This window comes from Lissotriton helveticus, chromosome 3_2, assembly GCF_964261635.1.
Source record: "Lissotriton helveticus chromosome 3_2, aLisHel1.1, whole genome shotgun sequence".
NCBI lineage: Eukaryota > Metazoa > Chordata > Amphibia > Caudata > Salamandridae > Lissotriton > Lissotriton helveticus.
This window is the reverse complement of record NC_136062.1, coordinates 469098368-469114989: the sequence shown is the minus strand read 5'-3', so window position 1 is coordinate 469114989 and position 16622 is coordinate 469098368. Positions and strand designations below refer to the sequence as shown.

Below are 16622 nucleotides of genomic sequence, written 5' to 3'. Positions count from 1 at the left end.
TCGCTGTCTGTGGTAACGGACGCATCTCTAGAAGGCTGGGGTGCTCACATGGATCATCTTCAGATTCAGGGTCGCTGGTCGACCAACCTTCAGACATACCACATCAACATGCTGGAGCTTCGAGCAGTTCATCTGGCGCTCAAAGCGTTCTTTCCAGCAATAACAACGGACAAAGTCCTGGTTCAGACGGACAACACTACAACTATGTTCTATCTGAACAAGCAGGGAGGAACTCGATCTCGCCCTCTGTCTCTGGAGGCCCAGACAATCTGGCACTGGCTTCTGGCTCGGGGACTGTCGGTGGTGGCAGTACACCTTCCAGGCGAGCTAAACACAAAAGCAGACGCACTCAGCAGGCACTTCGAAGATCAGCCAGACTGGGTGCTAAACGACGAAGTGGTCGAAGAACTCTTCCGTTGCTGGGGTCGTCCAGACATAGACTTATTTGCGGACGACGAAAACGCCAAATGCCACGCCTTCGCGTCCTGGTTCCACCGGCCAGGGACGCAAGGGAACGCTCTCCTGCTGGAGTGGACAGGAATGTTCGCTTATGCTTTTCCCCCTCTGGCACTGATTCCGAAGGTGGTGGCCAAGCTCATCAGATCGAGCATGGACATGATCCTAATTGCTCCGGATTGGCCGCGACAATGGTGGTATCCAGATCTGTTACATCTGTCGCTGTGTCCACACAGACGTCTGCCATGCAGGCCAGACCTGCTGAGCAAGATGGACGGGAGGATCCTGCATCCCAATCTCCCGTCGCTGAACCTGACTGCATGGCTCCTGAGGTCTTGCAATATGGACACTTAAATCTGCCTCCGGAATGTATGAATATTTTAAGAGAGGCAAAGAGACCTTCCACAAGGACGTCTTATGCGTTCAAGTGGAAAAGATTTTTCATTTGGTGTAAGGACCATGGCTTTGATCCCACCAAAGGACAAGAAGAGGTAGTCCTGCCATACCTCCTATACTTAGCGACATCAGGGTTGAAATACGCTTCTATTAGGGTTCATTTATCCGCCATAGTAGCGTACAGAAAATCACCTACACAAACATCGTTTTTTCAGGTCCCAGTAGTGAAGGATTTCCTTCAGGGATTAAAGAAGGTCTATCCACCTGTGAGAAATCCTTCTCCTCCCTGGGAGTTGAACCTGGTTCTCTCCAGACTGATGTCTACACCGTTTGAGCCTATACACAAGGCCTCCTTGCAGCATCTCACTTGGAAGGCGGCCTTCTTGGTGGCAATAACCTCTGCGCGCAGGGTTAGCAAGATACAAGCACTCTGCACCAAGGAACCTTACACTGTGTTTCACCACAACAGAGTGGTAATGAGGGCTCACCCATCTTTCCTTCCAAAGGTGGTATCGGATTTTCATATAAATCAAACGATTACCCTTCCTTCTTTCTTTCCTAACCCATCGACCCCAGCTGAGAGGTCGTTGCACTCGTTAGATCTTAAACGGGTGCTAAAGTTTTACCTAGAAAGAACGAAGGACACCAGAAAGACAGACCAACTCTTTGTCAATTATGGTGCAATGAGGACCGGGTTTGCAGCAGCCAAAAGATCCATCTCCAGATGGATTGTCTCTTGTATTAAACTAGCATACCAGCTGGCGGGCAAACCTTTGTTGCAATCACCCAAAGCTCATTCCACTAGAGGGAAAGCAGCCACAATAGCTTTTTTGCATGACATTCCTATGTCAGAAATATGCAAGGCTGCGACATGGAAATCAGTCCATACCTTTACAAGGCATTATTGCCTAGAGTCTGATTCCAGAGCGGATTCTCAAGTAGGGCAAGCCTCCTTGAGAAACCTTTTTGGGTAGAGTAAGGCCTATTCTTGGGCCTACGGATATGAATGTTATCTGTTGATTCCTTTGCCCGCAGGGATGAGGTGAGGCTCGCTACTCTATTCTAATGCTTATGACTATTGATGAGGATCCCCTGGAAGAGAAGGATTAGTTACTTACCTGTAATCCTAGTTCTCTTCCAGGGGTATCCTCATCAAAGTCATAAGCAACCCTCCCGCCTCCCCGGGCAAAGGACTTTGTTTATTACATAGGAGATGTTTTTAACCTGTTATTACCATGGTTTGGTTTTCAGTCTCTGAAAAGAACAACTGACCTAACTGTAACCCCTGAGGCATGATGGGAAGCTAGGGGCAGAGGTGCCTTAAAGGCACAGCGTCAGTTTTAGTGCATTCAGCTACAGGTTAGCTTTTCAGTCTTTTTAGACTGGGGATTTGCAATGCAGCCTGGGAGCTGTATATGTTTACAGTGTGTTATGAGAATTTCTACTGTTTTTTAAGCATTAAAACAGTTTCTAAACAAGCATTGGTGTTGTTTCTCATGTTTCTAATGCAAAATACACTGTATGGTGGAAATTCTTCACAGCATATTACAGCTCTGTTGTTTTATTTGGCTGCAATTGCTTATTTTTATATATATATATATTTTTATATATATATGTCTATATATATGTGGGGCACATATAATATATTGTTTCCGGGGTCCCGCGCATGGGCGGGAATATTCTAATGCTTATGACTTTGATGAGGATACCCCTGGAAGAGAACTAGGATTACAGGTAAGTAACTAATCCTACTCTAACCACTTTGGATCTTTAAATTTCCCTGCCAGACCAGCAATATTCCAGGAAATTACATTATAAACAGCCTTATTATCTGAGACTGCAACAGGAGCAATTTTCGGGCTCTCGACTTGGGCAACAATATAATCTCCGCCCCTAGGTTCGCCTAAACTGCCTTCTCTCATATGCTGAAAATCGGTAGGCGGCATTGACTCTTCGGGTGTTTCAGGACTGTTTAGTCAGTCGCAGTCCTCTAAAGAGGAGAGGGCTGCGAATCTATTACATAGGCTAGGTATGGTGTTGAAATTTCCCTGGGGAAAGTGATTAGCTGACTGGGGGATGTAATGTGTGGTTCTGGTAACTGTAGGCGGCCCATATGGCTGCCGGTTGGTATGTGAGAATCGGTTGTTTCTAGGTGGGAACACTGGGTGATAGAAGAAACCCAGGGGGAGGATCTGGACTCCAGTGTTAGTATTAGGCATCCCAGGTCTATTTCCTCTAAATAGCCTCTCGACAAGCGTGTGGTCATTAAAATTTACAACGATACAGTCCCCCCCTACATGTTTTCGTGAGTTTCCCACCCATCCCACCCGATGAGCCATTATGATGTTACAATCTATTGCAGGGCTTACTGATGCATTATTACAAAGCCAGTGAATCACCTTGTTCTTGAGTTGTGAATAAACTTCGGTAGTGCCATGAGGAAGGGGCGGTACATTACCCAGAATTACCACCAGGGGTGTAGATTGGGGAGGTAGATCTAGTACTGTAGAATTTGGGGCATTGGTGGGCATTTCACCCAGAGTCCTACTACTGATGTTCCTAGGGTCTTGTGGTGTAGGGTTGAGATTTAACGTTGGCGGTGGCCTGTTCGGTAACGAATACTCAATGGTACCCCACGTCTGCTCTGTCGATACCACAGCACCCAAATCCCCCTTGGAGGCCCTAGAGTTAGTTGGATCAATAATTAGATGTTTCTCTATTGTACTTAGCCTAGCTGCAATTGCATCTAGCTTCACCATCACAGGATTAATTATTGCTGATAGTCTCTCTTCCAACTGTTTTAAGATATCCGTTGTCCCCTGGGGACAGTTGTGGGCTGGCATTCCCGCTGTCAAACTAGTGCTGTCCCCACCCTCCTTATGGGTATCTGAAGCTGGAAATATAACTTCCGGCCCTCCCTGCTCATGCGTGACGTTCCCATTTTTAGCCTGTTTGGGGTGATCTGTTGGCTTGTTTTGGGAGCGCTACGTGCTTGTCTCTTTTTTGACTGGTCTTTTCCTTTAGGCACTTGCATGATCTTTGATTGCCTGATGCAGGTAAAAGGGGGAGAGGGAGATGGTATTGAACATAGGGAGTTAACCGATATTGGCAGTTCAGGGGTGGCCTGTTGCTGGTTGGGTACAAGACTCTGTGGTGCTATTTGTCTATTAGCTATGACTATATTAGGCTCTAGCGGTGGGGCCTGAGGTAGGAGTGAATTAAGAGGTTCTAATGATAACCTCCGCTCTGTGAGCTGGATCTCGTGTATTAACACGGACTCAACCCTGGAGAGAAATGCATCCAGAGTCCCTGCAACTCTCCCCCCATTTCTCCCTCTGCGTGTTGACTTACTCATATCCTGAGTTATCACTTTTCTTAGTCATACACTGGTCAATTATCCACAATGAGACGCTATGTAACCCAGGTAGGGCCAGGGCAGTTATTCCACAATTGTCTTTCTGTTCGTGCTAAATGTCAACAGTGTTCTCCTTAAAACCGAGGCCAAAGTTATTGAACGGCTTACTTCAGGTCTTGATGTCGAATTTAGGGGGGTGGCCCAGCCCAGCCTCTGCCAGCCGCTGACGGGCGCGGACAGGCCCGGGCTTCGCCCGCGCCGCGGAAGCCCCCGTCATTTTTTAAACGTCCGGGGTCACGTGTGGCAGCTCCTCACCTCTCGCGAGACCGCGCTGCCCTCTGGGTCTTGTGGTCCGGGCAGCGCGCGGTCCGCGTCTGAGGAGGACCTAGGGAGCCAGACACCACCAGAGCCGAAACAGCAGGATTTCCCCCGTGAGCAAGGCTTCAGGATCCACACCACCAGGATGCCACCAGATTGCCACCAAGAGTTAGGGTAGGTAAATTGCAAAGTCCAACATAGTATACAGTTCAAAACATAATATGGAAATAACACGCATAACATTTCTAAATCAAAGCGTCCTTATGATTTGATTTGAAAATCTCATAGGAAACATTAATTTGAAAGTATATACAAATTTATTTTCAGTATAAGCAGACCAGCAGGAGGAAGGCAGGTCGGTCAGTGAAGAATCCACAGGCAGATACTGTAGCCACCATAAAAAGCGTTACCAAAGGTAAGTAACGTGTCCTTCTGATGGATACACCTGCCTGTGGACTTCTCACCTTTTGAATAGATTCTCTAAGCAGTCCTTCACTCGGAGGTGGGTGTCTCCTGCTTATTCCAAAAAATCCTGAAACACAGAACTTGCAAAATGTCTGCCCTCCTCACTTTTCACTCCAAGCAATAGTGATTTGCAAAAGTGTGGAGGGAGGTCCAAGTTGCTGCTTTGCAGATGTCAAACACAGGGACACCTCTAGCCAAAATAGAAGATGAAGATTTAGCTCTGGTAGAATGATCCAAATATTTTCAGGTGGCTCCCTCTTAGCCATGGCATAGCAAATCTTGATACACAGGATTATCCACCTGGATAATGTTCTCTTGTGGACAGCCTTGCCATCCATCTTGCCCACATATCTGACGAACAGCTGGTCATCGAGCCTTAACTCCTAGGTTCTGTCCATGTAGAAACTCCCTGCCCTATAACAATGAAGTCTCTTCTCCTCCTTAGATGGATGTGGGGGAGGGTAGAAAGGAGGCAAGGTAATGGGCACAAGTTGAACGGAGTGACCACCTTAGGCAGGAAAGCAGCTCTGGTCCTAAAAACCATATAATCTGCATGGAATGATGTAAAGGGAAGCTTGGAGCTAAGAGCCTGCAACTCACTCACCCTTCTGGCCGACGTAATTGCAACTAAAACTATAGCTCTTTATCATGATGCCGATCTGACGCGCGTCCAACCTACCACGTTTCAGAATAGTAAACACCCCATTAGTAGTTGGTGGTTCCATCCCAAAAATTAGGATGTGACCACCCATGAGGCATATGGAAAAATATACTTTTCCATTGTGGCTTGTGTTGCGGTTGGAAAAGTGCCGCAGCACAAGCTGCATTGCAAAAAGGATATTTTTTGAGACAACCGGGCACCCTGTGGTACCTGGCACACAGGGTATGGATGTTTGAGGCGTCATAGCGAAGGCTGAGGGGAAATTGGGTCCAAAGTCCGTTCCCAATAGCTGATAAAATAACGTCCACCACATCAGGTGGGGCTAAAAAGAACTCTTGTTGCCCCGTTCAATCTCCAGGCATGAAGGTACTGGCTCTGGAAGTGGAAGTGTAGAACCTGCCCCTGTGATTGCGAGAGGAGGTCTTCCCTGAGAGGCAGACACACAAAGAGAGATAAAGAAGATATGTGTACTACACCCTTCTCGGCCAATCCAAGACTACTAATATGACTTGGGCCTGGTCTTGGCGAATCTTCCTCAGAACTTGAGGGAAAACACGTAAAAAAAGTTGAGAGCCCAAATCTAACTGAAACGCATCTCCAAACTCTTCCTGCATCGGATACTGGAGACTGCAGAACGACGGGCAGTGCACGTTCTCGTGAGTGGCAAACAGGTCCAACTGAGGAAACCCCCACTTCCCAAAAATTTGATATACCATACTCGTGATCGGCTGAATACTGCTCACACGTATATTCAGAACTCAGGCCAAGTGATTTGCAATGACTCAAATCTGATGGTCCTGACCCCAGGACCAAAGTCCCAGAGGTTCTCTGTAGAGATGTTGCAACCTTACTCTGCCATATTTGTTTATACCACATCACAGTAGTGTTGTCTGTTAAGACCTGAACTGACTGACTGGGAAGGGAAGGGAAGGGAGGAAGGCTTTGAGAGCCGGTTGTATCTCCTGCAATTCCAAACCGAAATAGGTCAGAATTCTGGGTGAATGCTTTAATTGAAGACCTCCCACTTTGTGTATCCGGTCCTGTGTGAAAAGGTCGACTTCCCTAAATGGGATGGAGTCTGGCAGATGACACACACAGTCTTTTTACATATCACAAGAAGCAGCTACTCTGCTCTCACTTCACTAATAGGATAGGGACCTCCCATCCTTTAATTCCCTCACATAGGAGGTCAAGTTTGCCCTGAAGAAAGTCCAGGACCTTTATGGCCATTACGGACTGAAACATGTCGGCACTAGGGTGTTAGGACCATAATACTCCAACAAAGACCCATTTTTAGATTTTTTTTAATGACCCAGACGGACCCAAGAATAAAGGGAAACCGGGGATCTGCCTGAGGTATTTTATCGGTAAACCCCCTTGCCTCTTGTCTATCAAAAGAGCTCCCACCGCTGTGGTCGACCCCACCCTGACTTTTAGGGGTCAGGGTGACCCGATGATGAAGCATGACATCACTAGGGTGTGTGAGGGTAATTAAAACCCAAAATAGTTTTTTCCCCACATTCATGGTTGGGTTAGGTACAACCTTTCACTAGAGAGTTTTCCTTCCCCTTCTATTTCGTTTTTCCCCTACTTTGGTACAGCTAGTTCACTAGCACCACTGACCACAGCATGGTCCATTGGAGTATTTTTTGTGTTTTGTTACTTCTTAGGGAGGATATACTCCCGTTACAATTACCTCTCCAAACCCTCTGGTTATTGGGATTTCTCCCACCACCTTTATGATACCCACTGATGAGCCTTCAAATGCCAGTGGGCATGGTTGATCAACAGAATGCAGAAAGCAAACAGATTGAGCAGGCGCAAGACCTTTAGGACTGGAACAAATGCTCTGTTCTGAAACAATGGAACCTAAGCCTAAATGTCCTGAATACTCTGTGGAGATGGGAAGGTGTGATTCACTGTAGTGTCCAGTACTGCTCCTATGAACAGGTTGTGCTGGGAATGCTCCTTGTGAGATTTGGGCCCATTTATTGAAAATCCCAAACAACAACAGATGCATTGTCAACTGCAAATCGTGTAATTCCATCTCCGGTGACATTGCTTTGAGAAGCCAGCTGTCCTGATTCGGGACTACTGGACTCTCTGACTTTCTGAGATACGCTGCTACCACTCCCATCACCTTTATGAAGACTCAGAAGTAAGACCAAACTGAAGGACCGCAAACTGACAATGCTGAGTCCCTACTGTAAAATGGAGATACTTGTGATGCAACTCTAGAATGGGAATAAGAAAATATGTATCCTGTAAATCGATCAACACCATTCAGTCTTCTTTCTCTGGCGCAGGGCAAATCTGTGCAAGGGTCAACATTTAGATTTTTTCCTGTTTGAGGTAGGAATTGAATATCCTACGGTTAAGGATTGGTTGTAAACAATTGTCCTTTTGAGAATCAGGAAGTACCGAGAATAGCAACCATGACCCTTTTCTTGCTCTGAAACCAACTCTATTGCACCCTTTTGAGGCAGCGATTGCAGCTCCTTACTGGAGAAGCAGAAGATGCTCCTTTAAACAAAGGCCTTGTTTTGGAGGATAAGGAGTGGGATACTCCTGGAAGGGTAGGGCATACCCATTCTCCACGATATTCCCCAGAGGTCTGTATTGACAGCCCTTCCGTGAAGCAGAAAATAAGTCACCCGTCCTCCCACAGGGTAAGCATGCTCTAAGATGGCAGAGCTAGTGCTGCTTTTCTCCAACAATGGCTGGAGAGAAAGAGGAGACTTGCTGATGGGTAGAAACTCACAGAATGCCTCTTCCCTTTACCCTGAAGCTCTTATAGTGGGGATTTACAACTTGCTGCTGCTGCTAGTGCTGCTGCTGTTTCTGCTACCAAGGACAGGATCCCCAAGAATCCTCAAGATCCACCAAGTTGTCAATCATCTCTAGGCTGGGTCTGAGGCCCCAAGGATCTCTGTCACCCTGCAGTCCCTAAATTGCTGAAGCGCAGAGTCAGCCTTGGCCCGAACAAACGCGACCCATTGGATAGTAAGTCAAAAGAGTATCCTGGGCATCCGTTGAAAAGCCTGATCCCCCTCAAGCAGGCATTACGTCTAGTAGCCACAGAAGAACCCATGGCTCCAGCCACTGAGTCTGCATTGTCCAGCCCAGATTCTATAACCTGGCGGGCAGCTGCCTGAGTATCCAACAACAGTTCAGAAAAATGACCCCTTGACCTGCTTCGCTGAGTCAATCAAGGCATGTACATAGCGCGCTAATAAAAACGTTGCTTTAGTAGACTTAAGGTCAATACTTCCTGAAGAAAATATCTTTTTGGCTTACTACTCCATCTTTATGGACTCTCTATCCACAGGTGTGGTAGGGAAAGAGCCAGAAGACTACTTGTAAGACCAAAAAGCCTAACCTCTAGACTCTCAGGCATAGGGTAAGATGACAATATCTTCTGGCCACTGACCTAGAAACCGCAACAGAGGTCATTGGCTTTTGCTGAATCTCCAAGACAGGCTCTGTTAATGCCTCCTGGAATGGTAATAATGGCTCAGAAGAAGAAGCAGAGGAATGAAGTACCTCTGTAAGGACATTAGTTGGCAGATGGAAGAGGCAAGTCCAATATTTCTGCAGCTTTTCTTATCATTGCATGATAAGATGTCCCTTCTGAAGGTGGCAAACCCTATTGACACACAAAATCCCACAGGGAAGGTATCCAGTCCACTTGCCTCCTCTAAGCCTACAAAATCAGGATCCAAATCCACAATTTCTCCTTCCTTAGCACCGTCATGCTCTTCCTGATACCTTTCTTCTTCCAACCACCTCTAAGCCTCCCTATGGGATCTGATTCTTGCCGGCGCCACAGGCAGCACTGGTGACTTCGGTACCGGCGCCAAAGGAAAATCCAGAGGCAGACTCAGTGGAGCCGGTTGCGGATAAAGCAGCACCGGAGATGGTTCATTCAACACAGGATCAAACCCTTCCTTCAGTGGCATCGGCATTGACAATCTCAGCACAGGCAGAGGCCAGACCACAGGAGACATAGGCATGAATGCCAAGAAAGGAGCCTGCTGGAAGGGAGGTGGAAAGCCTCCAAGTGAATAAGAAAGCAGACCTATGGGGCCCACATGCGCACAAGATGGAGTCGCTTGTCTTCCAAAAATGCTAAACATAGCAATAGGGAAGTTGGATGGATGCAAGCCTGGAGTCAGGAACGTCAGATATACCGGATGCTGGTTCGAGGGCTATGGCGCTGTACGAGGGACCACCAAATGAGGCTACAGCTATGGAGTCTATGTCCTCGGCCCTGGAGCCAGAGGGGGAGTCACAGAGCTTGAGAAGGAGTGTTAGACCTCGGAGCAGGAGACGCAGCAGGAGACATCCTCAGAGACAGAGATATTTAATCTCTACACTGAGGTCTTGAATCTGGGGACGCCGACTTCAGAGAATCGATTTTAGAAGAGTGCCACCGAGACACATGGCGCAGCTTATTCTCATGCTTTCTGCTCGAAGATCTTGAAGTGTGGAGAGACGGCGACTTCAAACGAGGTCCTCTGGTGAAATCGGCACTACGGCTGTACACCTGATACCTGCTAGCGCGAGGGCTCGGTGGCATGTTATGCGTCTTGGGGTTTGAAAAGAAACATTCCGAGTGCCATTTGTATTTTAAATAACTTTTAACTCTGTATACTTCGCTATTATGCATATTCGTTTGAGCTCTGCCCCATCTTTTGTCTGCTGGTCCCTTGTCCGTCACGGCTTGTGCCGGTTGTACCGAGGGACTCAAGGCATTTTCGCCGCTCTACACTGCGATTGCTACACATCCGGGTGGGTCAGCATCATAGTAATTGGCCCCGCCCCCTCATCTATTTAAAACCCACCACAGTTCGGACACACACAGCGAAAATCAGCACTACGGCTGTACGCCTGATACCTGCTAGCGCGAGGGCTTGGTGGCATGTTATGCGTCTTGGGGTTTGAAAAGCAACATTCTGAGTGCCATTTGTATTTTAAATAACTTTTACCTCTGTATACTTCATTGCTATTGTGCATATTCATTTGAGCTCTGCACCATCTTTTGTCTGCCAAAGGCAAGCCAGTCTGCGTCCGTCCGCGCCTGACCGCTGCCAGCCGCCAGGACCCCTGCATATTTTACTTTGCGTCTCCGGGTAAGCCTGTCCAGTATCATGTTGTGCTATTCTAGTGAGGAATTGCAATTTCTAAATCCTTTAAATTGATCACACAATGGGAAGGCCATTCATATGATTGAGCCCCTAGGCAACCACCAGGTTACTCCCCTTAGAGAGGACAAGTTGGAGACAAATGCTTTTAGGCATGACACAACTGACACACTGGCCATTGATACAAAAGCAAATGTCAAACCGCTCACTGCGTTATATCGAAATTCGAGGTCCATACCTAAGCATTCACTCAAGCTTTGGAGCCTCTTAAATGCCAAAAAACCTGAACCTCATTACTGAAACATGGCTACATACCCAGGCCTCATCTGATATAGCGATAACCTTCCCCCCCTGAGTACCATCTACTCAGGCTAGACAGGGAAGTGGGTAGAGTGGGAGGCATTGCAATTGCAACTAAGGCCCCTATCGAGATCAAGGTGCTGGAGTCCTTCTCCAACTCTACATCTGAGATAATGATCTTAAATATTAGAATTTCCAGCGTTAAAACTTGGAGAGGAACTCTAGTTTATAGACCCCCTGGTTCTAAATCGAAATTTGTTAACTATCTATTAGAAGCAATAGTATTGCATGTCGTAGCGACTGATAATTTTATTTTACTTAGTGATTTCTACTATCATGTGGAGTTATTGTTGGATCCCGACACAAGCCACTTAGTTGGAGAAATGGACACATTAGGTCTGACCCAAAGGGTAATAGGCCCCACGCATCTAGCCGGTCAAACGCTGGATTTAATATTTACCAACTCGTCCAAATTGATCAATGAATCTCCTTTCCCTATATTATGGACTGATCATTATCTTATAAAGTTTAGTTTGCTTAAATACTCTCAAGGGAACCTAGGGCGGAATAGAAGAGTACTGGTATAGCCTTGGTGTAAATTAACTCCAGAGGCTTTTTTAGCCCATTTTAAACCACAACAGATATGCCAGTCTGATAAGTTGGAACAGACTATAGCTACTTTAGAAGCATCTATTTAATGGGCTAGGGATTAAGCCGCCCCATAACCAACGTTAATGTGAAAAACATAGCATCACCATGGTTCACAACTGCTTTTAAAATCGATAAGCAAATCAGTAGAACAGCTGAACATCAATGGAGGAAAACTAAAACTGAGGAAGATCGCAAGAACTATAGGCAGTTACATCTGAATTATATAAAAAATATTAAATTGGCCAAAAAGATTTACTTAACTCAGCGAATAAACAATGCTGCTCACCCGAGCAAGGAACTTTGTAAGATATTAAAGGAGTTTACATCCCCTCGAGTTGAGCAGTCTTTGTTTGTTCCCACTCAAGAGTGGGTAGACTTTGTGTCCGCATTCTTTGATAATAAAATCAAATCTATCTATGCCTCCTTCCCCCATATTGATCCTGGTCAAACTCCGCAAAGCAGGAACTTACCCATGATACCCTCTTTCAATGATGCCCCACGGTTAATGGAATTTGAATCCATAACCATTGCTGAAGTACTTGAAGGCTTAAGTAAGATTAAATCGGGTTCCCCAGCAGACCCATTCTCTCCCTGCTCCTGCACTAAGATTACGCCGTTACTTGCTAATTCTTTAACCGAAATTTTCAACATGTCACTAAAGCAAGCCAATGTACCAGTTAGGTAGAAACACACGCAAGTTAAGCCAATTCTTAAAAAACTATCAGCCGATCCCATCCTACCAGCTCATTATCGTCCTATCTCCCTGCTACCCTATTTTGTGAAGGTATTGGAACAATTAGTCAACAAACGGATCATTGCTTATATAGAGAACCACGGTCTTCTGGACCCCTCACAGTCTGGTTTCCGGGCTCCCCATGGTACGTAGACTGCATTTATTGAGTTTGTTGACAACATTAGACACACATTGGACAGAGGGGAACCAGCAATTCTGGTTCTCCTTGATTTTTCCGCAGCATTCGATACCATCTCCCACAGTATTTTGAAACATCGACTGTGGTAGGTGGGTATCAGAGGGAAGGCTCTGGACTGGTTCGAGAGCTATCTAATAAACCGTTTTACCACTGTTCATGTTGACTCATTAGTCTCATGCAGTCGTCCAGTCACTGTTGGGGTCCCACAAGGCTCTATCCTTAGCCCGATGCTGTTTAACCCCTTCAGCGCGGCACGAATTTTCGCGCTGTGCTGAAGGTTCTATTAAGCCGGCGGGGCCGTAACGGAGCGGTTCCGTCATTAGCACAGCCCAACCAGCGCTCATGACGGAACCACTCCGTCATGAGCACAAAAGGGCTTAATTTGTATTTAACTCCATTAGCTGGTATCATCAGATCGTACGGTTTTGGAACTGTGTCATATGCCGACGATACCCAACTGCTTGTCACCTGTGGCTCTGATTACGTTGGCACACATTCGTGCTTCAAAAGTTACATGATCGATATAAATAACTGGATGAGTAGAAATAAGCTACAACTGAATGGCAGCTAAACTGAAATTATTCTATTTGGCAAAGCAGAGGAATTCTGGTCACAAGATTGGTGGCCTTCGGAATTAGGCTCATGTCCCTCTCCTAAGTCAGCAGTACGCAACCTAGGAATCACAATCGACTGTTCTTTGTCCATGAAAACTCATGTCAACCAGGTCTTAGGTGTCTGCTATGGGATTATGCGCAATCTCCGTAAAATCTTTAAGTGGCTACCCATTGAAGCAAGGAAACGGCTGGTGCAGGGTCTAGTCATCAGCCATCTTGATTACGGCAGTGCCCTGTTCACAGCACTTAATAAAGATCTGCTTTCCAAGCTTCAGACCCTTCAGAATACTGCGGCCAGATTGGTTCTTAACCTTCCCCCTAGATCTCCCGCTGTCCCTAACCTTAAAAATCTTCACTGGCTCCCAGTGTGCCAAAGAAGCCATTTCAAAATCCTACGTCTTACACATAAGACAATGTACGATACCGGCCCTAAGTATTTAGCAAAAAACTCCAATGGTATATACCAAAGAGATCATTAAGGTCCAGCACCAAATCATATTTGGTTCAGCCACGTGCACGTACGTCCCATAATGGTTGTCGCTCTTTTTCCTACCTTGCTCCCATGCTATGGAACAAATTGCCATCATGCCTTGTATCCATAGTGGATCATAAATGCTTTCGTAAAAACCTTAAAACCTGGCTTTTTCCTAAGTAAATACTTTTCTGGTCAGGAGTTGCTGTCTGTAGTCGCTGTTTTGTTCTGTTGCAAGCGCATTGAGACCTTCCGGTGATAAGTGAGCTCTACAAGAATATTTGACTTGACTTTACTTTTGCTTCTTAGCCCTGGCCATAAACAACTTAGCCTCCCTTTCCTTCGAGGCCTTAGGGTTCATCTGTCAACACTACGAACAAACCTCGACATTGTGGTCTGATGACAAACACCAGAGGCAATTCTTATGTGGGTCTGAGATGTACATTTGACCACCGCATTCCCTACACGGCCTAAAACAATACTTCAGTGGAGGAGACATCTTTAACACCTACAAAGTTGCCACAAGAGATACCGAAGAAATCTCCCAGGAATGGAGAGCCTTGAAAAAACTGTTATACGCCGATGGCACGGAAAAAAAGGAACTGACGTTAGCACACAGACAATGTCCTCGTATGGCTTCGATGACGTCTCTTGGAGTCTCGTAGGGAGCTAATATATTGTTACATCGACGTGGGACAGCTGTAGATAAGTGTGGAATACTGTGCATGGAGTAATTCAAAAGATGAGGAATCCACAGGTAGATGCATCTTTCAAAATAAATTGTATAAACTGGTTGGAAATATAAATAAATATAAATTAATTGTATGTCTTTATATTATTTAATCATATTAACTATAATTAAATAAATCTGAGCTTATATTTTTGAACATTAATCTATGGGTTCCGCAAAAGATGGCAAAAAAATCTGGTAATTTCCAACAAGGTGCTTTTATGTTTCCACTTAAAAAGAGATCTACTTTCTGGTGGGTTTTAGTAGTTTTAATCAGCTTAAACTAAAAACCGAAAATCTATTTAAAATCAAGCCAGAATGTGCAGAATATAAACAGTTTTTCTCAGACCCATTTAGAGGTGGGGTAAACTTAGAATTTTCACTAGTATAACTGTGCCTGCTCTGCAAGTGGAAACACTTAACCCTCCGGCCCATCTGTTATTTGGGGCTAGACTTAAACAATCACCTTTCCTATTTAGGGGTGGGGGGGTGAACATCACTAGAGACCCTTCCTCGGGACCGCAAAACCATGGAAATATCCCACTGTCCCCACACATGGAAAAAATTAGGGCCCGTGTCTTTTTGTTTCTCAAGAACAAGCTACTGCTTTGGGAGTTTTTGCTGGAAAAGCAAAAATACATTTCTAACAGGCACCACAAACATGGTGCCTGCTATGCAAACTCTTCAGCTCTCATAGCAACTAAAGGCATTTGTTCTGAATGTTTAGAACTATAAATTTTGAAGGAGCTCCTCACCGGTGGGCAGGTAGGTCATTGACTGCCCTTTAAATGAGGGCCTTTGTTAATTGTTGACCAGTAACATTATGGACAGCAAATGTTGAATTGGTCTAGCTTCCATCAGCAAGAAACCAATGCCACAGAATATGATGCATAATGAGCTGCTTCCTTTCCTCATAATTTTGTTAATCTGCATAATTTCAAATGCCCAGCCTTATAATGACGTTTGTCTACTCTGTCATAATTCAGGCAACCTCCCAGTCACATTACTATCGGTATCATTTCATCTAATCAAATATAATCAAGCGTTGCCAGCTTTAAGCTTGTAAGTAAACTTACCAGTGAAGTATTTCAGCTGGAAGCCTTTGCTTTGCACAGATCTGTCTGTGATGAACTGGAATCTCATGGTGTTTCCCACGGAGTTAATGATGGTGGATTGTTTGCTCCCACAGTACTTGCCGATGAGGGGGTTAGGCCTAGCATCGTCCATGATGAGCAGGTAGTCATAAACACAGTTCGTAGCAGCCTCCACTGAGAAATCAACAATGGTCAAAGAGATCTGGATTTGGAAAAAGCAACAGCGAAACGTTGGTTTAGATGATGGCATTCCATGGATGCGTGCATATTCCATAGAAAAGTCTTTGAGCTTCTAGAGAGAGTGTCTTGAGTAGATGGCATAGAATATAGAATTTAGGATTGCCTGAGTAAATGCTGCCTGTGCACACACGTTTATTCAGAAGTCAAAGTCCTTTTCCACCTCAACAAAGGTAATGCTCTAATGCTGTACTTACTAGCAAATGTGACCAAAACCACATCTATGCCTCTGAAGGCCACTCTTCATGGTACTTTACTTTGGTGCTGACCCATATCTCTCCAGCTTCCTTTGTTACTATTAGATGGGCACATCAGCTTAAAAAGCCTATATAACACAGGCTTCCACACTGCCACCTTTGCTTAAGCCAAACTACCTTGCCCCTAAGAAGAAGGTTGATAAGAATCAAATCTCCTGTTTAGCCCCAGACGTTTAAACCATATCACTCAAACTAATAGACTGAATCCTACTCTCCTCTTCTTTATCAACCTTTCTAAGTTATCCTCTATCTAATATACAGCCTCCTGTTGATTCCTCTCATGTATGTTAATTTGTATTTTACTGGTGTTCCAATTTACTCTTTCTCTAGTTACCCCTGTTGTAGGTGTTCTATTTAAAGCCATGCGCTGTCTCTGTGGTTAGGTCTCCAATACTTTAAATATATGGATTAAAATACTTTAATGTTTATATGATACAATTTTGAGGGGTTCTGGTGGCATCATAAACCATGAAGCAGAAGGCCTAGTGGTGTGTATATGTCACCAGAACCCGGAGATGGCAACATAGAACCATATTGCTC

At 45.4% G+C, this 16622-nt stretch overlaps 1 protein-coding gene across 1 annotated transcript in view; it reads right to left on the bottom strand.

The window, feature by feature from the left end:
- The window catches only part of LOC144826068 (astacin-like metalloendopeptidase), a 489262-nt gene that overhangs the window by 27732 nt on the left and 444908 nt on the right, over nt 1–16622 (bottom strand). The window contains exon 12 of the mRNA XM_078684379.1: nt 15571–15790. Within this exon, the coding sequence (XP_078540505.1) occupies nt 15571–15790 (220 nt within the window). The remainder of the gene's footprint in view (nt 1–15570; nt 15791–16622) is intronic.